Below are 24,922 nucleotides of genomic sequence, written 5' to 3'. Positions count from 1 at the left end.
AACATGTGTGAATGAATATCAAACAGAATGGCATTTATTAAGAATTGCACACCTTTCAAGCAAAACATTTAGCAAAAATAAGTTTGTTAGGTTTTTAATGGTAAAACAATAGATATTCTGTTACAATAGATATACAGCACTTGAGGTTTCTACCAGTTGATCTCAATCCGATCTCATGAAATTTCATACATACTTTACGAGTTGGCTATTTCGTATGGTCTCGCACGATGTTGTTTGCATAAACTCATATGACTTCATCACGTGCAAATTCCCGGATGTCTACTGCGGAAGTAAGCACGAGTTCCGCACACGAGGCATTAAGGACATACTTATTAATATTATGCCCTTACCCAAACCACTTATCTAAATTTAACCAATCAGTAGAGTGTGTAAACATGGTAGGAAGCTGTTGTGTGTGACAGAAGCAAATAATTGTCGCGTTTTAGATGGAAAGGATGTCCAGCGATGTCATTGGCTGTAGTGAAAGTCATAGGAATTGAAACAAGTGAAGTCGCTTGATATCTTGCAAATTAGCCAAATTTAAGTCTTACGAATCCTGATGATTTCGCCATGTGAGTGTGTTGGTTGATCTACAGGAACAGCTCTCAAGAGGGCAATGGATTTCCTGTGAAAACGTCTTGGTTACTGATGTAACCTCTGTTCCCTGATGGAGGGAACGAGACGTTGTGTCGATGTAGTGACACTAGAGGTTCGCTCTAGAGAGTCCCAATCACCTTTGCTTTATTCAGAAAAGGCCAATGAAAATTGGTGAGTGGAATTTGCATGCCATTCTCTGCCCCGGACATACGGGTATAAAAGGAGATGGCGTGAACCACTCATTCAGAGTTGTGCTGAGGAGCCGAGGGAGAGTCCCGGCCATGTCAGCGGTCAGTTCAGCACCATGGCAGAAGGGACACAACATCTCATTCCCTCCATCAGGGAACAGGGGTTACATCAGTAACCAAGACATTCCCTGTTTGTCACTCACTCGACACTGTGTCAATGTAGTGACGAAACGCCACAGGCACTGAACCATGTCATGAGGTACGGAGGGGCGGACATGGGCAGGCTCCTGCCTGCCTTGCAGTGAGCGCTCGACCACGTCGTGACCTTCCAGCGAGTTAGGTAAGGTGTCTTCCGGGTCCCAATAAGGGTGGGAGGAGGCACTTTCCCGAGGAAGCTACAGGCGGTGGCCTTTCCTGATTTTTGTATTACAGTTTTTTTAACTGCTTACACACAAAATCCTTACTTGTCACACAATTTCTGAAACCTAACACTCAAACACCAGAACCACACACCAAATCTGCAAAACCATACACTAATTCTCGGCCTTCGACTCAGTTTTCAATTTCAAAAAACACTTTTTGCAAAACACAACACACAATTCACTATGTAACACACAAAACTCTAACAGGAAGTATCTTGATTTCCTTTTTCAAACACAACCAATCAAAATGCCACACTAATTCATCAGTGCCTCACACTAACTCCTCACATGTGCAAACACTGATTGCTTTACTTAACACCAACTTTGCTGCAGTGCACTGCATGATTGGTCACAGTCTGGTGGGTTATCATACTGTACAACAGTACAGCTGACTGTAAGAAGACATTCTTACTATATTGTATAAAATAGCATATATTATGTTACAGTTTATGGCACACACTCACACTGTTCTTGAATCTTCTACAGAGTGGAAAGGCAACGGTTTCATGGTGGGCGAGGTCACATGTTCACTGAAGAGCAAGAGACAGCTATCGTGAATTTGGTTTTGGCCAATAATGCTATAATAATTTGCCAAATACACAATCATATTCTATAATGATGCCACAATTTTGGCTAACATAAATGCTGTGAGCCCCTCAACAATACATCGTGTCCTCCAGAAAAATCAACTGAGAATGAAACAGGGTCCCATTTGAAAGGAACTGTGACAGAGTCAAAAACCTTCGACATGACTTTGTGGATGTATGCATACAACACTTTCTCCAATATATCAGACTTGCACCTACCAAGTCAGGCTGTTGGTTTGTGCATATACTGATCTACATATTCTTTTGTCTTTTACAGAGAATTTTGGAGATGGATGCCCATGCCATCGTCCATGAATACATTTATGTGGATGAGGTGGGCTTCAATCTCAGCAAAACCAGAAGAAGGGGGAGAAATGTCAATGGACAAAGGGCCATTGTCAATGTCCTTGGACAATGTGGCGGAAACATTACAATGTGTGCTGCAATTACACAGAATGGTGTCCTGCACCATCATGCCACACTTGGCCCCTATAACACTGATCACATCATATGTTTTCTGGATGCTGTTCATGATATGCTTGTTCAAGGTCTGCAGAATGAAGACCAGGCAAGATTTGTCATCATCTGGGATAATGTCAGCTTTCACCGCACCCATCAGGTCCAAAACTGGTCTGTTACTCATCCCCATTTTTCTGTTGTCTACCTGCCTCCTTATTCATCATTTCTAAACCCTATTGAGGAATTTTTCTCCACATGGCGCTGGAAAGTGTATGATCATCGTCCCTATGTCAACATGACACTTCTCCAGGCAATGGAGGAGGCATGTGGAGACATTGACGCTACCTCCATCCAAGGTTGGATACGCCATACAAGGAGGTTCTTTCCACGGTGTCTGGCAAGAGAGAACATAGCATGTGATGTGGATGAAGTATTGTGGCCGGACCCAGCCCGAAGGAGAGATGGAGCCTAGATACACCCAACCATCTCGCCCACCAACAAACACACACACACACACACACCATTCCTTTGGAATAATCACGTGTTTATCGTGAATTTTTCAACATCTCTCTGCCAATTACTTTCAATCTTGTACAGAAATGTTCATAGGAGCTCATGAAAGAAGAGCTTTAGGTTTTGAATAACTGTTTGTATATGATATATCCAAAAATATAATATTATGGCAAAGGTGTTTGCAACGTAAGATAAATGTTTGCTTTTGAGATGTGTTTGTGATATTTTGAATGCAGTGCTTCATTTTGCAAGAGATGTGAGGCATTTTGCATTTTGTGTGTGCAATTCTTGGATTTGTGTGTAAAGTTTTGAAAAAAAAAGAGGCAAAGTTTTGAAAATGTAAGCAGTTGAAAAAACTGTAAGCAATTTCCCACTGAGCACCTGCTAGAATAGCACTGGGGAAGTGCTCTTTCCTCTCCAAGAGGGAGAGCACTACAGAGACCACATCCTACTGGAGGAAGGTTAACATGTGGAGAATACCTCACATGGACTTACTGATGGGGAAGTTCACATATGGAATGATGCCACTGGGGAGGACCCTATATACGGAGAGGGTACACAGCAACAGTGGTCGAGGCAGAACAGAGCTCTGACGAGGGGAAACACAAGGTTCACCTGAGGGGAAACCAAACAGTGGAAACGCATCATACGGGATTACTGAGGGGGGACTCACCATGTATGGAGCACTGAGCCCAAGAACATGGGCTCACCTGAAAAGGGGCATACCACGAGTACTGGGCGCTCTACCTGGGGAAGCTCGACATATCCCTTAGCCGCTCCGCCGTCGAGGGTATTTAGGGTGGACGAGCCGGCGAAGCATGTACGGGCAGAGAAAGGTGCCTTCCACGACTTCGTGAGCTCCTCGTGCACTTCCGGAAAGAAGGGCACTGGGGCGGGGCACAGTCACGCTCCGAGCCCAGAAACCAATCATGTTGGCAGCCATGCTTTCCCGGGCAGCTGCGAACATTGGGCTTGAGTAGAACCCTCCACCCTGCCCTAAGCGTTCGCGGCCACCCGGGCAAGCACGGCTGCCAAATCTACCGCCCAAGAGCATGAGCTCAGAAGATTCGTCCGCTTCTGAAAGCAGAAGCCCACCCTCTGATGCTGCAACCGACACCTCATCCTCATCGCGAGCTCCGAATGAGATATTAAATCCGCCCTGAGGCGGACCGCCTACCTTGCTCGTGAACTCTACCGGGCAGAACGAATGTGCTGGGGGCTGGGAAATCCGCGGGGACTGAGCCGGCGGGAACACTCCCATATCCACATCCAGATCGCCCGTGGCGCTCGCCGACGCTGCAGCCTGAGTCTCAACCCAGGACGGACCAGGTCGGGAAGCAGCCCGAACTGCTTCATGAAGAAGGAAGAGAGCTGCGACCACAACGTTCTCATGGGCATGTTCTCGCAATGAGAACATGACTCCTCCATGAAAGCTGCCTCGGCGTGCTAGCGACCCAAGTACTCAAGACAGATCTCATGGCCATCCGGTGGGGAGAGATAACGGCCACAGCCAGTGGCACAAAGGTGAAAGGACATCTTTAAAAAGACAGCAATTTTTTGTGCAAGCTCTTTTAGAGAAAATATACTCTTTTGGAATATACTCTTTTCATACCTGTGGACTCAGCCACCGTGCGATCGTGTGAGGGTGACCGCTGAAATGCGCTGTAAATTCCAGCAGCAGAAGGTAAGGTGACGGGACGAACACACATGAGCTCGGCTCCGAAGAACAAGTCGGAATGAATGGTGCACACCATCTCCTTTCATACCCATATGTCCGGGATGGAGAGTGGCATGCAAATTCCACTCGCCAATTTTCATTGGCCTTTTCTGAATAAAGCAAAAGTGATTGGGGCTCTCAAGAATGAACCCCTAGTGTCACTACATCGACGCAACGTCGAGTGAGTGACAGACAGGGAACCTTATTTAATTTCAGCTTCTTGAATGCAGAACCATGGTGTAAAAAACACAACGTTATTGAATAGGTCAGAATTAAATAATGATCCTAATGAGTAATTTTCCTTTGTGGTTTAAAAAGACATCACAATGAAGCCCATAATAAGTATGCAATGCATTTTTTTTATACATATTATACAGTATAATACAAAAGAGTGCATTAGCTGACACAAACATACACACAACACAGAGGCTGCACTCTATTCACACTTACCATTATCTCATCCTGAGGCGCATTGGCATAGCAACAGTAGCAAAGCAAAAGACAGGGTTTAAGATACTGTAGGTAATCATAAACTGGGAAAGGCAGCAGTAAGAATCAACAAGATTAACAGAATACAAAAGTAAAAAACAAAAACAAAAAAGATAATGCTGGGATAATTCAGTAACCAGTTCACACAGCTGGTAACAGGACATGAAAAAAGATAAGGTATACAGACCTCAATAGGAAACAGCAATTAGTTCATTCATAGCTAATATACAGCACGTGAATTACACCCAATAATTAAATACTGAGGCTCTTTTCCAAAATAAAGTGAACTGCCTCACTGCCTGCTGCCTACATAGTCAGCATCCTAAGTGACATGGAACCTCATAAGTGGCTACACAGACACATGATACAAGATTTACATACATAACTCATAAGAGATTTGACTCATATTTAATTTGAAAAAAATGATACTATAATGAGCATAAATATACATTGCACACACACTTTTTGTGTAAAATAGTCAATTTTCTATTATTTTAAACTATTTTTCTTCGATTTATTATGTCACTGAGTACATCACAGTGCATTATGTGATTGCCTTCAAATGTGCAGTACATACAATGTTGACTTAGAGAATTAGAATGTGACCAAAACAAAGAATCATAGGAGGCAGCTGAATTAAGCTGCCTACCTTTGGAAACGCACCTGTGATGTCAAGGGGCCATTCAGACAGAACGTGTTCTTGTGTTAAAAAACATGACACAGTGCAATGAAAGGAACAGAATGCAGGTGTTTTTAGAAATGATTTTTTTTTTTTAATTGACACGGTGCCTTAAAAATATGTTTCGTTTTTTTTAAACAGCGCAGACAAGCATAAAAACATGTTCAGTGTGGACAGCCCTTTAAAATGCTTCCTCCGAAGAGAGCTCAACAGGTTTTGGAACAGAGCTTGAATAGTATCCAATGATAGACCTTCTGCTGGTGTTCCTGCATGTATTACTGCAAGGTCTAAGTGATGCTGCAATGACCTGTAAGGTTCGTGTGGTGGATACAAACTATAGTATCTGTTCATTTAGGTTTTACATACCTGATTACCAGCAGCCTTCTTCTTATTCATCTGACTGCTTCTCTGCTGGGCACTGAAGAGACAAACAAATAAAACCAAATGAATAAAAAGCAGAAGGAAAGCAAAAAGAGATTGGAACTTACTGTATGAACAACTAATGGCCACTAATGCTACAAAACACACATATGTCCCTATTGAAAAACCCAGCATAGCTGGACAACTGCATATGTTGTGTTAGGCTTCTTAAATAGCAAGACTTCCTTCGTCAACCAGCTTCACCAGACAGACCATGCTGGTTGACCAGCTTCATCAGCAAAGCTTGGTCCACCAGCTAGACCAGCATAAACCAGCCTTGAAACCAAATCATCCTGGTCTAAGATGGTCTTTTCAGCAGGGATGATCAGATTTGATCATAAATTCTATGGATTTGTTCTTATACGTACATCAACTGAAAAGCATTGTGTATTAATGCTTTATAAATCATACGTATGTACATTTAGGAAATTATCGTACATTCACATCTAGAATGATTCTACAAATGCCATTAAAAATGATGCACCAATGTGTCCACTGTGAACATCTGGGGGTCACAGAGGACACAATCCAAGTCTACCATCACAGTCCAGTGGTTAATTGTTCTAGATAAAAGCATTCAATGATAGAGATTTTCAGTTTATGTTTCAATGAGTGTAATGATCTTACAGTCATGTTAGAGTGTTCTAGCTGTTTGTAATTTAGGTGATAGACAAAAAAGTTTGTAAATAGTGCAGTCCAATGTTCTTACTTTGCAAAACCAATGAAATCCTCATGATTAGTGTTCATGTAGGCCAACTCAATGTCAATTAGCAACATGACCTGTCACCAGAAAAAAATAAAAAATAAAATGTTTCATTGCTTATTTTTCAATTCAAACCATATTTTGGTTTCACCACATTCGTTTTAATTTGTGAATGATTGGCAGGTGGGTGGGCTATACCTGATTCTTAGTACGACTCTCTCGATCACGGATGTGCTGCGTGACAATCCTCTCCATTTCCTCTCTTAACATGGGATACTGAGCCAGCTGTCCCACAAAAACACAAAGCACAGACTGGATTAACAACAATCAGGATTTATGAACAAGGGATTATTAGTTTAAGTATGAATTTTATGAAAACATTTCTGGGTAATATTTCACCCCAAAATCAAAAGAAATAATAAGAAATTAAAATAAGAAATAATATTTTCCATTGGGAAAAGAACCCTTTTTGTAGGACCAATAAGATTTTTTTGCATTTTGACAATTTTAATGACAATTAAGCACATTTACCCCAATACACATTATTGTAATGCATCTGGTTGTTTTATTTTTGAGTTTATAATTCTAATAATAATATTTTTGGCTTTAGAATTCTCACATTTCTTGGTGATCATTCTCAGTAGATTCTGGAATACTCTGTAATAAAGTAAAAAAAAACAAATTAGCGTAAATGTATAAATTTGGATTTTCTGCTTTTTGATAAAGCAAAGTCTTTGTTATCATTAAATTCAAACTATAAAATATAGTTTCCATCCTCTTTAAAGGTGCAATATGTAACTTTATTCATGTAATATTTTTTTTGCCAATGTGTGAACGGCTTGTAACGCAATTTAAAAAACGAGCCCTTCCCGGACTTCCTAGGTTGCCTATTAAAGCCTGTAGACTGATTTTCATGCGAAGGGAGCGGGTCGCTTTTGCCGGGAAAATCCAAAGGATGTGATGTTTATGCGCTCTCCCGAGAGCCTTGCCTCAGTGCTTCTGCTATTCAACAGCGACAACAAACTGCAACACTAGGTAACATTATCTTAGAGATGGAATCCAGCAAACGTCCGACTCCAAGCACAACACAGACTCCTACACAAACTCAGGGTAAGCCAAAAAAAAAACCCATTTATCTACCGAATCCCGTCTGGTTAAGCAGGAACGTGATTGTGGTCGAGAGAAAACTAGAGTGAACATTGGCAGGGCATTTGATTCCTGGAGGGACCTTTCGTTCGGTTTTGGGGATCAAAACTGACCCTGAATTGGCGTTCTTCTTATTGGACAGGTAAGCTTACATAACTGCAAAGCATGTGAAATATAGAGCCATAAGGATTGATCTGTGTAATTTTAGCTAACTTGATCTTGCCTGCTAATGCTGACGAATTGCAAGCTACCTTGCTTTGTAACTTTCAAAATAATTTCAACGATCTTCTCTTTATACTAAAATCAAGTATGCTGATTCACAGTAACTGGCATAATGTTAATCTGTAATTATTCAGCAAGGTAAACTACAATAACACATGAAATGAATGCTAGACAATGTTCAAGATAATGCAAAAAGACCCATTCATTAGTGTAATGTAACTTGGTTATACAGAAAATATATACAATCTATTATTATAAAACAATAGCACATCGATATATCAAAATGACAGTTGTGATGGAATCACATCAATACTGAATTGTGTCAACATATTTATAATGTACAGTCTATTTTATAAACAGCTACTGTCATCATCCACCAAATTTAGCTAACAGCTATTGATAAAGCTGGCTAGCTAGCTAATGACGACATTGACTGCATTTATACGACAGCCTATGTATCATGCAAAGAAAAGTGATTACTTCAAAGTCCAGTCTCGCATAGTCAGACCTATATCCGCACTTTGTTTTAGCCCTGTTCTAGCACTGGAGAGTCTAATATAATATGCAGTCTTAAAGTTTGTAGTAAAACAATCATAACTGTGTAATTTTAATTATGCTACCTCATCTGTCATCATGATGCTGGTGAATCACGTTCAGTCTCTTTGTTTTGTTCCCTATGGAGTGCGCGCGATCACGAGCTACAGGCTGCAGTTCACTTAACGGCCACAGGTGTCATTAATAACAAGGGTTTCTGAATCTTACATACTGCACCTATAATGTGGTGTGTCAAATCGCGCTGCTGTCAGTTCAGATGGCCAAGTATAAAGTGCAACAATCTGGTTCCAGAAGAAAAAAATTCCATTAATTTATCCCATAGACAAATACGTTTTCAATGACAACTTCTAAACCTTTACAGGTAGACCTACTGTGAGCTACATGGTTGTCCATCTATGGTATATGCTTCCGTTGAAGCCATTAGTCCGCATTATTTCAACCTCATTGTTTAAAAATAGTGTTTGATAGCAGAATTCCTGGTAAACATTACCCAAGGTCCAGCAGAGAAAGCTTCATCAATCAGAGAGCCACGGCCAACGAAGCCCGCGAAACGTGCCTCAGAGCGACAGCCCACTCTCATGATGCACTGTGAATGATGTAATCGAGTCGATGTCTCTTCACACTTAAACTACTTATTGATTTGTACATATCAGAATATTTTGCAACAAACATAAAATATATTGTTTCTATACTTATAATCAACAACCTAAAATCACAAGTGTTATATATATTTCCCATTGTTTTTTATTCAATGACATCATTCACAATGCTTCATGGGATTGTATTCCATGCCCTCATGAAAGACGGTAAGTACACAGCCTTATACCTTTGTCTTTTTTTCCGATTTTTAAATACTTTTTGCCTCAAAGCAAAGTTTGTGACATTGTGATTTACCTCGGGGCTGGTTGGTTTGATGGCTTAGAATTAGAATTCTTTAATGGACGATTTTATGAAAAGTCTTTGGAAAAAATTAATGGGGAAAATACTTCTGGAACTCAGACGGCTGAATAAGTGGGTGGGCACTGTTGCGCTCATAACTACAGCCCGGACATTTCCAAATGGGGGCGGAAGCTCCAAAAGAGGGCGAGGTAACTCCAGAAGGGGGCGAGGTTACTCCAGAAGAAGGTTGGACTCACTCCAAAAGGGGGCAACACTTCCACAAACAGTTAGGGTTAGGGAAAGGGTAACCCTAAGAGAAGAGCAAATGGCTAACCATCAAACTGCTAACTGTCAGATGCGACAACAGATGCAGAGTGGATAGAAATAACTTCAGACTATTAATTAGCTCTGGTGCCGAAGGATGCACAATCTCTGTGTGGACGAACAAATGGAATCTTTAAAGCCTGTTTCAAAAACAATAGCCAACATTCAAATGATTATATCTCAGCAGTGGTAAAACTTATATCTTTAGAAAGCTGTGACCTTCTTTTTTACTTTAGTGCATAAAACTCAAAATGTGATTCTGGGTCAATGCAACTCAAAATGATGGTGCAAGTCACACATAATATTATTTGTATTTTCTGTATTACTGTAATGAGAATTGGGCAATGTGCTTTTTATGAAAATAATGGCACAATGCCAAAACTTTAAATGGTCACTTAATATACTGTACATACAATATTTACTACTATATATAATTTTCATTATTTTCTTTTGATTTTTGGGTGAAATATGACCTGGACAGGCTTTGTGTGACACACTAATGTGATGTAATAATGGGGTCAAATGTTTTTAACATTTTGATGTTTTTAAATCTATTCAGTCGAGTGTATGCAAATCTCAAAAGCATATAAATGAGTACAAAGATTTGCAGAGATTACAGACAGTGCTACAGTAAGACATACAGTACCTTCTTGGTGCACTGCCTGACCGTATTGACCAGCTCAGTGATGACCAGGTCCACACATTTCTGACATGGCTCTTTGATCTTGGCGATCTGTCTTTTCACAATAGTCTCGAAGGCCATGTCTGGAGTAAACAGACCAGTCCTAAAAGCAATGGTGAATAGAACAGTCAGAAAAGCAAAATTATGTGCATTACTGTTGCTTATAAGAACTATGTAAAAAAAAAAAAAAACTGCAACAACAAACTGGTGATGCAATATTTCATAGGTAGCGAGCAGTTGTTCAAATGCCACAGTAACATCAAAGCGAGTTTCATCTCAGTGCAGGTGAGTATTTGTGTGTGTTTGAGTGTGTTTGAGTGTGTGCATTAGAGAATTCACACCTGATACCATGGATGTTCTTGATGGCATAACTGATCTCCTTACGCAGCTCTTTCTCATCAAACTCCATCTAGTCACCATTAAAAGACAGAGACACAGTATTATAATACTATATGCTGTAATACTATAGACTAGAAGTGCACCGATACCAATAATAGGGTGTAGCTTACCTTTAAAAGTATCCCAGCTAACACATACATGTTATTCATGCTTGTTGTTATTTTATCCATATTGTTCTGTACATTTAGGGAGAGGAGAGTGCAGCTTTAGTACTGCTTGATTGTTCTGGTCTTGTTGCATTAAGCCTGACTGAGTTCGACATCTGTTTGATTGCTTTATACTGTGTTGTTATTGGGCTGAAGTAAAGTGACAAACAGTAACTCCCATCATATTTTCCAGCTTCGTCTTCATACATAACAAATGATTTTTGGAGTTACAGTGTTTCTGGTACGAAGATCTCTGGCTCGAGTCTGATCATAGCACTCTTTTTTTCTCTCCCTCAAGCACAAATGTGCAGAGAGGGAATAGGTGGATGAAATGAAAACTTAAGCATTAGTTTCAAACAATTTCTTTCTTTCTTTTCTTTCTTTCTTTTATCTGTCAAAATGACATTTGGAATTATCCTTTAAAAAAAATCATGGATGACTGGCAAGCGCTAAGGAATGCAAGCTCTCGAGCCACACACACGGGAGGGAGAGAGAGAGAAGGCGCTTGCACGTGAGAGAATCCACTTATATCAAGTAAAGATGGATAAAATAAAAAATTGATGTTCTAGATTTAAATGGTTTAAATACATTAAAATGTTTCTCATGTTTTCAAACTGGTCTTAGAAGCACTATGCACACATGTGCAATCACATCATTATATTAATGTACTCGTACTCGTAATATGAAATGATGACACTGATACAGAGTATGAGTATTTACCCACCAGTATCGGCCTGATATGTGTACTACTGAGTAGTATCGGTGCACCTCTACAATAGACAGTTTTAATACAAACTTGCTGAAAAAAATAAAATAAAAAATGCTTAAACCAGTTGTTTTTAGTGGGTCAGGCACTTGTCAGCAGGTCAGGCTGGAAGAGCAGCTGGCCGACCAGCTAAACCAGTGAAACACCAACCTGGACATTGCTGGGATACAATCTAAACCATCTTTAACCACCTAAAACCAGCAAACCACCTAAGGCTGGTTTAAACTGGATTATTTGGCAGGGAAAACATGAACGAACTATACAGCCAATTATTTCATAATAGCAAATGTTTTTCCTTTATAATTTGTTTGCAATTAAAAAAAATAATAATTACAATTGTTAGATTAATTGTTTTGTCTACTCTGAGAGTATTGATTGGCAACTGTAGCCATGTTTGGTTCTCAAAGAAAAAACACAGATGTATTGTGTGTTGTGTGATGGAAATTACCTTAACCAACTCGAAGGGAAAGCGCTCGTGGAAGATGCGATTGATCCTTGCACCTCCAGACAGTTCCACCGTATCGACTTGATCTCCTGAACCCTCAATACACTTCTCGAAATCCACCGCAAACTGTTGCACCATCCTTTAAACCAGTGAGTTTTTACAAGTGAGTCATACAAAATAAACATACATTCTCACAGAAATACAAACACAAAGGCAAGGCATGTGCCTGGGCAGGAAATGCTGAAGTGGGCGATGTGTATTGGACTCACTGTAGTAGGGCTTTGGTTTTGCGAGAGGGGTCATCTGGACGGAAGTGCTTGTACTCCTCCACCTCTTTCTCAATGGACAGCAGCTGGCTCTGCAGTTTATTCCTCAGTCCGGGTAAGGTGTCTCGGATGTGGTTAGTCAGTTGCTTAACAAAAGTGGAGAATCATGGTTACTCATTTACCAAATATGAGCCTTTCTGGTCAGCCTGTGCTGATTATCTCTGTAGTTAATCAGGCAGTTCTGTATTCATTCTGTAAAAAAAATTATATTTCCCATTAAAAACAAAATCTTTATATTAGTTACACATTTACTGTAAAAACACTTGAAACAGCTCCCTAGTTCCCTATCTGTCACTCACACGACGTTGTGTCGATATAGTGACACTACGGGTCATCCTTGGGAGCCCCAAACACATCTAATCTTTGAGAAAAGGCCAATGAGAATTGCCGAGTGGAATTTGCATGCCACTCCCCCGGACATACAGGCTTGAAACCACTCATTCAGATTTTTTTTTCAGAGCCGAGCGGTTGTGTTCAGCGAGCTGAATCCTCTGCCGTTCCATTCACCTCTAAAAAAACTGTTGGATTTACGCCGCATTACAGTGGCTTCTCCCCCTTGTGCACCGGTGGAGTGCAGAGAATGCCCCTGGGCGCTTCAACAGTCTAAAAGAGTATATATTCTTGCGATAAAAGAGTATATTTTCCCTACTAAAAGAGTGGCACTGACGGAGAGTGTCTTTTTAAAGATGCCTTTCCGTCTGTGTTTATTTCCTGGTTGCGGTCGTTACCTCTCCGCTTCCGATGGCCACGATCGCTGTCTTACGTGCTTGGGTGCTGCCCACATGGAGACAGCGTTCGTGGACGGGTCATGTTCTCATTGCGAGAACATGACCGTGGCAACGTTGTGGTTGTGGCTTTCCTTCATTAGAGGGAAAGCCACCCCAGCGGCTCCCCGCCTCGGTCCTTTTACCTACGGGTTTGAGGCTGCATCGGTTAGCACTGGGGGCAATTTGGGGACCCCAATGGGAGCTGCTCCGCTGGGTAACTCCCCATGGACCTCCCATTCCCCACTACGCTCGTTTGCCTCAGTCGAGTTCTGGGATGAGACTCATGAGGCTCATCTCAGGGCGAGTTCGCGATCTCATTTGGCGCTCGCAAAGTGGATGAGCTCTCAATCGCAGCAACGGTGAGCAGGCTGGTCCAGTTTGATGCTGAGGACTCGACTGGGCTCCCACCTTCAGGTGTGGTTGGCCAGTCGCAGGCCGACGCCACCTGGTGGACCCGCCCGAGACTCCCATCCAGCGCCTGTAGGTTTACGTTGTTTCTGGTGACTAAGGCCTATGGTGCTACTGGACAGGCCGCCTCTGCCCTGCACACCGTGGCTCTCCTGCAGGTGCACCAAGCCAAGGCGCTAAGAGAACTGCACGAGGGTAGTTCTGACCTGGGATTGATGCAGGAGCTGCGCTCGGCGACCGATCTCGCCCTCCGGGCGACGAAGGTCATGGCGTGGACTCTCAGGCAGGCGATGTTCACCCTGGTGGTCCAGGAGCGCCACCTATGGCTCAACTTGGTTGAGATGAGGGAAGCTGACAAGGTACGGTTCCTTGACGCCCCCGTCTCCCAGGTCAGCCTATTTGGTGACACCATCGAGGACTTTGCCCAGCAGTTCTCGGCGGTTAAGAAGCAGATGGAGGCTATTCAGCATATCCTGCCCCGGCGTGGATCAAGATCCCGTGCCCCATCTGCTCGTTGCCAGGAGCGTCCCCCTGCAGCGACGACACTGGCTCTGTCGCAGCCCGGGCCAGCGGCCTGGCCCTGGCGTAGAGCCACCCGCAGGAAGCAGATGCCCCCCGTCAAGAACCCGAGGAAGGCTTCTAGCCGCCCCTGAGATGGGCAACCCAGGCACGTGGAGACCTGCTGCAGGCCGGGAGAAGAATCTTTTGTTGCCTTTTCTTTGATTCGCCGCATGCCCAAAAGGCTGCGGTACCCACACGTTCAGAAAAGGAGTGGTTTCCTCATTTCCTGGGTCACACACCCGGTGTTTACGGCCGTTGTTATTGTGATCGCCAGACACCACACATTTATGGCAGGCACAACGCTGCGGAGGTGGGCCCCCCACCCCTGCGTGCCCAGCTGCGACACAACACACCCGCCCGGGCGGTTGTGACAGATTACGAGAATGTCCTCCTCCCCCGTCACTGACCGGTCCTATTGTGGGTACCTTGAGCCAGGTAAGTGCTTCGATGTCCCCAGACTCAGCACGGCCACGAGTTCGGGGTCCGAGCCCCCTCAACGTGGCACATCCGGCTCCGCCCCACCACTAGGCCCCACCCGCCGGTACGTCCGATGCGATTTTCTCCTTGGTCCCCCTCACCCAGGGCTTGGGGGCATGGCTTGCGCTCCCCAACCCGTCACGATGGCTGACCAGGAGTGTCCGACTCGGCTATGAGATTCAATTCGCCAGGCACCTGCGTGAGTTCAGCGGCATCCGTTTTACCTCAAGTGCAGGGCGAGAACGCGGAAGGACGCGGTAGAGCCTGTCCCTCCAGCCGAGATGAAGAAGGGGTTCTACAGCGCCTACTTCATCGTACCAAGGAAAGGCGGTGGGTTGTGGCCAATCCTGGACCTGCGAGTTCTGAACCGGGTCTTGCACAGACTCCAGTTCTGACGATGCTGACGTGGAAACGCATTTTAGCGAGCATCCGGCATCAGGATTGGTTCACGGCGGTAGACCTGAAGGACGCGTACTTCAACGTCTCGGTTTTTCCTCGGCACAGGCCCCTTCTTGGGTTCACCTTCGAGGGCCGGGTGCACCAGTACAAGGTCCTCCCCTTCGGTCAGTCGCTGTCGCACCGCATCTTCACGGAAGTCGCAGAGGCAGACCTTGCCCCGCTAAGGGAAGTGGGCATCCGCATCTTCAACTGTCTCGATGACTGGCTGGCTCTACCTCACTCTCGAGACTTGTTGGGTGTGCACAGGGACCTGGTACTCAGGCACCTCAGCCGGTTGGGGCTTCGGGTCAACTGGGGAAAAGCAGTTCTCCCCAGTACAGAGCATCTCTTTTCTCGTGTTGGAGTTAGACTCAGTCTCTGTGATGGCACGCCTAATGAGCGAGCGCACGCAGTCAGTGCTGAACTGCAAGAAGTTGTTCAGGCAGAGCACAGCGGTCCCACTGAAGCATTTTCAGAGGCTCCTGGGGCATATGGCGTCCTCGACGGTGGTCACGCCACTCGGGTTGATGCATATGAGACCGCTTCAGCACTGGCATCAGACTTGAGTCGCGAGGTGGGCATGGTGCCATGGCACACATCGTGTGGTCATCACACCAATCTGCCGCTACCTGTTCAGCCCTAGTGTCACTACATCGACACAACGTCTCGTTCCCTCCATCAGGGAACGGAGGTTACCAAAGTAACCAGTACGATTTCTGACAGCTAAAAGTCACTATGATGTACAGATACACAGGCCTAAAATCTAATACTGGGAAATATGTCTAAAGTTACATAACAAATAAACACAAGCGAACAAAGTGAAAATGTTTGTGCATTGAGCACTATGAGAGAGGCTCTTTCACAGTGTCATGTGCTCATGTGAGAATTGGATTGCTTTTAGCACTAAACAAAATAAGTTCTTTGACAATGTAAACGAGCTTCACTCATGAACGTGCAACAGACGTCAAGATTTTCACTGATAAATTGTGTTAACAATTGTGTTAAGGGATATTTCACCCAAAAATCTCATCATTTACTCACCCTCATGCCATCCCAGATGTGTATTATTTTCTTTCTTCTGCAGAACACAAATTATGATTTTTAGAAAAATAGTTCAGCTCTGTAGATCTATACAATGCAAGTGAATGGGTGTCAAAATTGTGACGCTCCAAAAAGCACATAAAGGCATCATAAAAGTAATCCATACAACTCCAGTGCTTTAATCCATATCTTCAGAAGTGATATGATAGGCGTGGCTGAGAAACAAATCAATATTTAATTCCTTTTTTGCAATAAATTCTTCTCCCTGCCCAGTAGGGAGCAATATGCATGAAGAATGTGAATCACCAAAAACACAATAAGAAGAATGTGAAAGTGATCTGTTTCTTACCCATACCTATCAAATTGCTTCTGAAGATACTGATTTAACCACTGGAGTCTTGGATAACTTTTATGCTGACTTGTGATTTTTGTGTGCTTCAAAATTTTGGCACCAATTCACTTGCATTGTATGGAACAAAAGAGTTGAGAAATTCTTCTAAAAATCTTCATTTTTGTTCTGCAGAAGAAAGAAAGTCATACACATCTGGGATGGAATAAGTGTGAGTAAATGATGAGAGAATATTCATTTTTGGGTGAACTATTCCTTTAACACTGACAATACTACATAAATATTTACTATACAATGCTTAACAGTTTATTATGTATAAGGTAATGTATGTATTAGTTTATTAATTAGAGTAAGTATAAAGTGTTACCCATTTTACCATTAATAAAAAGAACAGTTAATCAAACCTATTCATTTAAATAGATATTTAACATCAAGTTTTAGTAGTGTGTACTGTACACCATGCCTTGACATACATTTCAAATGGGACTATGATTACAACAGACAATAAACTACCTTTTTTTTCTTCTTCTTCTTTTTGTGTTTGTTTTGTTTGTTGTTGTTTTGTTTTTTTGCAATGAAAATTTTCTCACAAAAAAATATATTTTTGGGGGGTTGGGTTTGGGTCCTTCAACAATTCACAGCACACCCACCTCTTCAGTCTCTATACACCACAGTTTTGTTTTTTAGGCTTTAAAGTGAGGCACCATCATCTGCCATTGTATTGAAAAAATGGACCATGTTGTTAATTAAAACATCTCCATTTATGTATAGCTTAAGAATGACATGAGGGTGAGTAAATTATGGCAGTATTTTTATTTTATTTCTTTTATGATCAATTCTTCTAAATCAAAATGGAAAATTGTATAGAACATACATAAGTGGCTTGAAAAAATTCAAAGTGCATCCTACCTGATTGAGCACTTTCTGCAGGTAGGGAGTCCCCATGCGATCAGCCAGGTGTCGATAGGCTGGATGGGTGAGGAAGAACTTCCTCTCGGCTGCCATGGCAGCAGTGATGTCCTTCTTGCCATCAATGTCCTTCTGACTGCGGTTCACAACCCCAATGTAGCCTACAGGGAAGCATCACAGACAGTGAGTTTGATGTACAGTTGTTAGATTCAATCAGAATGACCAAAGCAGTGTTTAATGTCACTGATCTTTGTCTAAAATAAAGAAAGAAGCTAGTTCTAGCTAAGCCAAAGAACATTGCAAGTAGCTGAAGCTAGCCTCAGTCACCATTCACTTTCATTGCATCTTTTTTTCTATACAATGAAAGTGAATGGTGACTGAGACTAACATACTGCCTAACATCTCCTTTTGGGTTCCATAGAAGAAAGAAAGTCATGTGGCTTTGGAACAACGTGACACGGCTCCAGACTAAAAAAATGACTTAGGAGCCATTGGCTCCTAAACTGAAACATTAAGGAGCCAAATGTCTGTTTTTAGTAGCCAAATCACAGATTTTCTCGATTTAGATTGCTTTTCAGAAACAAGATTGAAAGCCGAAGAAAAGGAAGTCAGCTGATAACCCATTCATCGAAGTTTTAATAAACAGTATATATAGTTGAGAAGATAAGTTTGCATTCCCTTTTGTCTCAAATGTTCAAACCCCTTTCATAATTTATACAATTTACATAATTTACATAATTTGTATTTATTAGTGCTCTTCAGAATCTACATTACAGATATTTACATATAGTATGCAAATAGTAGGGTTCTGTCTTCTTAAGCATCAATGATTGTTTGCACCTTGTGTAATAGTTGTGAACAAGTCCCTCAATTGTCCTGAGTGTCAAAAGTTTGATTATATATATTTATAATTTTAATTGTTTTAAAATATTGCCTTAATTCTTTCTTTAAATGTTACCGGATGGCCCAGACACAGAGACTACAAGAGTGCAAACTGAATGAAATCCCAGATGCAGTTTATTGTGCTACTCCAATCGCAATCAATAATTACCAGAAGAAAAAAAGTGGTACACAATATGGGACTTTTAATTATAAAGAAGTCCGAAATACACATGGGACTCTTATTTTGAAATGTCTGCGCTCCCAGTTGTGAGCTCACTGATGGCTGATTCGCTGAGAAAGTGACTCTGATTCAAACTGCTAATTAAAAGAGTCATTTGGTCAGAACTCTCTCACGCTGGGTTTGTTGTTGCATGTGGTGCAGAGAGCTTGTCAGAAACAGAACGGTTGAAAAGCGGTGCGAGACACACTGTTGCGCACTATAAATATGTATTCAATAATTCACAAGATGATACCTGACGAAACCGCATATGAACGCACACAACCCTACTGTTGCCAGTGGCAACTAGATTTTAAATTTTAGTCGCAGTCTGGAGCCCTGCATGAGGGTGAGTAAATGATGACTATAAAAACATCGCCCTGTTTTTTAAGCAGTCCGACATGTCAACCTCTGGCTCAACCAATGGAATAAGTTTGGGGTGTGATCTGTTTCACAAAACAATGGAAGAGAGGGTGAGTGTTTGGGAAACCTGTTTGGAGACAGTGCTAAATTCGGAATTGCATACTACTTACTCCTCTGTCAATTTCTACCATAGCTATATATGACAGAAAATGTGGTAGTAGTATAGTAGTATGTTATTCCGAACTCAGCCAGTCATTCTTTTTGCAAATCTTTTTGTTTGGTGCCAGATATTACACACTGTACCTTTAACCCTTTTAGTAATTGCTAAATTATTTGCATCTAGTTGACATTCCTGATAACCTGTCTTGTTAATATGACCAAATATTCTTTAAAATGTAAAGTCCTGCAGAAACAAATGGAAACACTTGTCTGAAATTGGAGAGTTAATGAGCGAATCATATTACTGTTGTGTCATTCAAAGGTACTATATCTCAAGGTTGTTCCAAGTGGACTGTGTATACTTTGGTTAAAAAGCATCTGTTAAATGACAACCATTCAATGTCAGTGAATAATAGTCTGGAGAAAGGCTATCTGCAACTGCAAATAAAGTATACCAGTCACTAAAATCCACAAGTACACTTAGACTTAATAGTGCTTGAAATGCTTCAAATGTTCAAATGTTCTCTACAGATGAATTCTTCTTAAAGCATGTTGCAGGCACAGTAGATTTTTTTGCACTCCTGAATCATTAGATGTGTTCCTGTATCTGAGCACTCTTAAAAATAAATATATAAAAACATGCTTTTATACAGTATATACGATTTTTTTAGCTTCTTTAAGAGATCTTTTAAAGAGACCAGTGATGTGTTCCTTCACCATCTTCTAGTGTTAGTGCAAGGACATGCAAGTTTTATCAGTGGTAAAGATGGGTTTATAGATGGGTGGGTGTCTAAAGATTTATACTAAAGCCAGTAAGTAAACAAACCTCATTACTTTGAAACTACTTACTTTGTTATCACGAGGACAATTGAGGATTAGTAGCAATTCTTGTTAATATTTTATCAAATAAATACATAAAAAAGGTAATGTAATGTTAGACAAAAAGGGCACAGAAACAAAATAGTTTTTCTTTTTTCAAGAATAAACTTGAAATGATAAGCTATGCATGGATGTTCTATTTATGGGTAACAAATATACATGCTTGTTCTTTGTAGACTGAATTCACCTCTACGTAAAGGAAGAAGCTTGTTCTCTAGGATGTCACGTGCATCAGTTCCTTCATCCATTAGATCCAGCTTAGTGATCACACCAATAGTTCGAAGGCCTGTTCAAATCACATACACATTGATGCATGAATAGCCGAACAGAAGCCGGTATAGCTTTCAAAATCTCACATCAAAGTATCTATGCAATTATGTGTTAGATCTGATGCTAAATATTGTCTGTTGCCATTAAGATTATGCAGATTGATTTGACAACAATCACCAACAAGATTTTAGTCACTACTGGATGAAAACACTCTCTGAGGGTCCACAGTTGACCAGGTTGTTTTGGTCATATTATGTTATTCTGACATTGCAATTATGTAACTCATTTTGAAAATGTTAATATGAGAAAGCAATTATGATATACAAGTCTTATCATAACAGCCTCATGTATCAACTGTATCTTTTATTAGACTTTAATGTTCACACATTGAATGTCCTATAAACTGCTTCAAAACTCTTCATTTTGGGCAGAATAATGAATGATGAGCTTATGTTTTTTTAACTATATGATTAGCCTTAAGTGAACTGGGCTGCTGTGAACGCTCTAGTTGTTATTCGATATCCTCTCAGCTATTTTTTTGTAAGATATAAAGGGAAAAAAAACATACCCTGAGGGTCCACCTCTTTGGCAATCTTGAGGGCATCTGAGTTGGCCAAGTCAGAATTGGCAGGAGACACAGCCAGCAGCAGGCAGTTCTCCTTTGTCACAAACTGCATTAGCATTTCCCTGATCTGGAACTCTATATCAACTGGCTGGTCGCCTACGGGCACTTTGGTTATGCCAGGCAAGTCCACAAGTGTGAGATTCAGGACTAGTGAAGAAGACAAGAAGTGACATGGTTGCATGTGAAATTTATCAAAATGCATGTTTATATTTGACATAAATGAACATTGGGTCTTCAACTTTTTCCAGACCAAGGACTCATTGGTGAATAGAGAAACAGAGCAGGGATTCCTTGTCACATACTGTATAAAAAAGAGTGTTGCATTTTAAGCCTGGTTTGTAATAACATGCGTATAGAACTATATTACTGTACAGTATTTACATACTTTATTATGATGCTTACATTACAAAACAATTAAAATAATAATTACTGTTGTACAGAGTCATATACAAGTACATTACATTTTAAATCTTACTTAATACATTATAATGCAGGAAGGAGAAAGAAACATTTAGCTAAACATTAGCTTTTTAATTTCAGCTTTGGTTAAAGTTTTTGGTTGAAGCTAATATTGTATTTTTGTTTAACATTAGCAGAGCTTGTTGATGACCCCTGTAATATACAGTATGTCAAAATATGTCAGTCTGATTACGTTTCAATAATTCTCTCTGTACATGCATGAGTGTGTAGGTACCATGAGGCGAATAGACACGCAGGTTGATAGGGACCGGTGAAATGCCTTTGTTTTGGCCGGTGAGGCGATCTGTTTCCGCTTCAATCTCCAGACGCACTTCATCAAATTCCGTAAACTTCTTTCCCTTGCAATGCAAGAACTCTGCATACTCTGAAAACAAGCAATTAGGAAAATGTTGGCCTATAGACAAATAGACATTTTCACAATACTTTAGTTCATTTTTGTATTGAAAACAAGCATTTAAAACTTTGATTGACAAATACTATAGTATGGAAGCCCATTTCCACCAAATAAAAAAATTATTTGTGCTTTGGTAAGTCATAATTATGACATACTAAGTAATACTTATGAGATTAAAATTCAACATTTCGAGACTAAATATCAAGTCAAAACAACAGGAAACAAGGTAAGAATCAAATTAGATAACACATTTATTTAATGATTTAATGGCGTTACATAAGCTATGTTGAGGCATAATGCTTGTTAAATGAGCTTATTTATAAATGTATGATGAACCATGTTTTGTAAGTACATTTTGTTCCCTTACGACTCAGTACACTTGACATTGCGTTCATTAACGCACATGGGGAGTGCCTTCTTACACGAGCTAGTTGAAACCTCTCTACAATAACGGCAAAATTCTAATATTGGCTATGGTGTTTGAGCCCCGCCTGTTTTGCCGCGAAGCTGTCCACTATAAAAGCAGGTGCACAAACACCATTTCCTCAGAATTTCTTCCTTCAAGACAGCGATCATCTCTTGTCTAGAAGCCCTCTACCCTTCGCCATCGATATACATGAGTCAGCGGGCGGAATCTTCATGGCAACGAGAAGACTCTCCGCTCCCCTGCAGTGCTCCGGCGAACATCACTGCACCTCGCCGCTTGACACTTCGCTGGTGAACGGGCCTCAGCATCCTGATTCTCCGCAGCGCTTTGGCAGGTGTTGTGTATCCTTACTAAGTAATTGCATATTGTGTATTGTATATAGGGCTGGCCGATAAAACTTTAACGATATTTATCACGAAAAAAAATAAAATAAACTGATATCCATGATAAACTTTTGAGCAATTTTCGATATTAAGTCTATGTTTTACGAAGATCAGATGCATGTTGCTAAAAACACAAGCAGTTTGGCTTTCTCAGGCTACGTTTCCACTGGCGTGGAAGAAATCAGCTCAAAGCCACTAACAACGCTAGGGCAGTGTTTCCCAACCTTTTTTCTACCACGGCACACTTTTTACGACTAAAAAATTCTATGGCACACCACTATCCCACATAGGCTAACCATCGTCAATATTTTTCCTTTTCAAGAACTTGTCCATATTTTCTGTCTGTCTTAGTAGCGTTTACTTGTAATGTTTGAAATTCGGAAATTATGCGTCATTCAATGTCTCTTCACAAATTTGGACAGTTTTTAAATATTTCTTGTTGCTTAGTACTCTCAAAGACATTATTGGTGAAGCAAAAACGTGTGTGTGAAAAACACTTTGGTGTAAAGTGGCGTCACTTCATAGACTTCAATGTATTCTGCAGCACTGATGCGAGTCATGTGAAAGGCCCTTAACGCGTATAAATATCACTCACTTTTGCACATTAATTATTGCTCTTCACAATCACAAAAGTGACCGATTATGATTTCAAAATGGTGAATTTCTCAAAAAGGTGAGGAGTTTGGATCCTGAAATTATAATTTTTTTTCATGCATTTATTTATTTTGTGGAATTTAATAATTTTCCACGGCACACCTGACAATCTTTCACGGCACACTAGTGTCGGCTGGGCTGCTGTCATTATGCTTCAAAACGAACAGATGATCTTTTAACATTCATATCCAACTGCACTCGATTAATAAACTCTATAAAATATTTTTATATTTTGGGAGAAGATCTCTCAGACCCCACTGCTTCAGCTGTCCCCGGGCCCCAATGCAGTTTTGTTGAGACTATTATGACTGTTTAGGATTTTATTTTTTTAATTTTTTTATTCTGCTTTGAAAAAAAAAAAAAAGTGCAATGTGCATATCGCGATAAATATTGATATCGAACAATATGAAAAGGAATATCGTGATAATATTTTTTGCCATATCGCCCAACCCTAATTGTATATTGTGTGAAATATAAATATTAATTTATTTATATATTTATATATCTAAGAGTCGCTTATGTGTTCGTGTCTTTTTAAAGATTCCATAAGTGTTCCTTATGCGAGAGACACATCCCGCCGTCAGATCAGTATGCGAGCTGCATTGACTGACTGGGCCACGCCCACGCAGGTGCACCACAATCGCCTGCTCCACCTGAGGAACCTCCGTGTACCCCCTGGCCACCCCACCGTCGAGGGTAGTGAGAGCGGAGGAACTCGGAAGCCGGGTCCGGGCAGTGAAAGGTGCCTACCATGTCTTCTTAAGTTCCTCATGCACCTCCGGGAAGAATGGAACTGGGGTGGAGCGTGGCTGTGAACGGCGCTCTGAGCCCAGGAACCAGTCTCATAATCTCATAATTATGAATTAGTATGCCATAGTTATGACTTACCAAAGCACAATTAATTTTATTATGTAGCGGAAATGGACTTCCATACAATAGTGTGCAGAAGAGAGTAAGATGTTTACCAGTAGGGCAGTTGATGAGCTGCAGCACTAGGGGGCGCCGAGTGACAATACCAGAGCCACGAGGCAGAAAGTCCCTGAAAGAGAAGAAAGCAGCATTGAATGTCATTCATTTCAATAAATAAACAAGAGTTCTTAAAGGTTATCAATGTGCATTTTTAGCATACAAATGCTGCACAAAGTGCTGTACATTACACAAAAACGTTGTGCTTTCTAGTATAAATAAATATTCCAAATGATAAAATATATGTAATGGTGATGCTGCTACATTTCAAAGAGATTTCTCAAGTCAATAAGAGGAAAACACATATATATGAAAATATATATAGAAAGAAAGAAAGAACATGTACAATGTAATTGCATTACCCTACTACTAAAACAACTACTATAGCTTCAGAGGATTGATGTACAGGTGCATCTCAATAAATTAGAATGTCGTGGAAAAGTTCATTTATTTCAGTAATTCAACTCAAATTGTGAAACTCGTGTATTAAATAAATTCAATGCACACAGACTGAAGTAGTTTAAGTCTTTGGTTCTTTTAATTGTGATGATTTTGCTCACATTTAACAAAAACCCACCAATTCACTATCTCAACAAATTAGAATACATC

At 41.0% G+C, this 24,922-nt stretch overlaps 1 protein-coding gene across 3 annotated transcripts in view; it reads right to left on the bottom strand.

Annotated features, from left to right (window-relative positions):
* LOC127440095 (dynamin-1-like) overlaps positions 1 to 24,922 on the bottom strand; it is a 72,429-nt gene that overhangs the window by 29,010 nt on the left and 18,497 nt on the right. For all 3 annotated transcript variants that reach the window (XM_051696483.1, XM_051696481.1, XM_051696482.1), the window contains exons 2-14: positions 24,313 to 24,386; positions 21,704 to 21,853; positions 20,953 to 21,156; positions 20,302 to 20,400; positions 17,615 to 17,775; positions 12,608 to 12,750; positions 12,342 to 12,477; positions 10,924 to 10,991; positions 10,547 to 10,685; positions 6,973 to 7,059; positions 6,781 to 6,851; positions 6,018 to 6,069; positions 4,934 to 4,945 (exon numbers count right to left, since the gene is read on the bottom strand). In XM_051696483.1, the coding sequence (XP_051552443.1) occupies positions 4,934 to 4,945; positions 6,018 to 6,069; positions 6,781 to 6,851; positions 6,973 to 7,059; positions 10,547 to 10,685; positions 10,924 to 10,991; positions 12,342 to 12,477; positions 12,608 to 12,750; positions 17,615 to 17,775; positions 20,302 to 20,400; positions 20,953 to 21,156; positions 21,704 to 21,853; positions 24,313 to 24,386 (1,396 nt within the window). The remainder of the gene's footprint in view (positions 1 to 4,933; positions 4,946 to 6,017; positions 6,070 to 6,780; positions 6,852 to 6,972; positions 7,060 to 10,546; positions 10,686 to 10,923; positions 10,992 to 12,341; positions 12,478 to 12,607; positions 12,751 to 17,614; positions 17,776 to 20,301; positions 20,401 to 20,952; positions 21,157 to 21,703; positions 21,854 to 24,312; positions 24,387 to 24,922) is intronic.

This window comes from Myxocyprinus asiaticus, chromosome 4 (assembly GCF_019703515.2).
Source record: "Myxocyprinus asiaticus isolate MX2 ecotype Aquarium Trade chromosome 4, UBuf_Myxa_2, whole genome shotgun sequence".
NCBI lineage: Eukaryota > Metazoa > Chordata > Actinopteri > Cypriniformes > Catostomidae > Myxocyprinus > Myxocyprinus asiaticus.
This window is presented reverse-complemented; position numbering and strand designations above follow the sequence as displayed.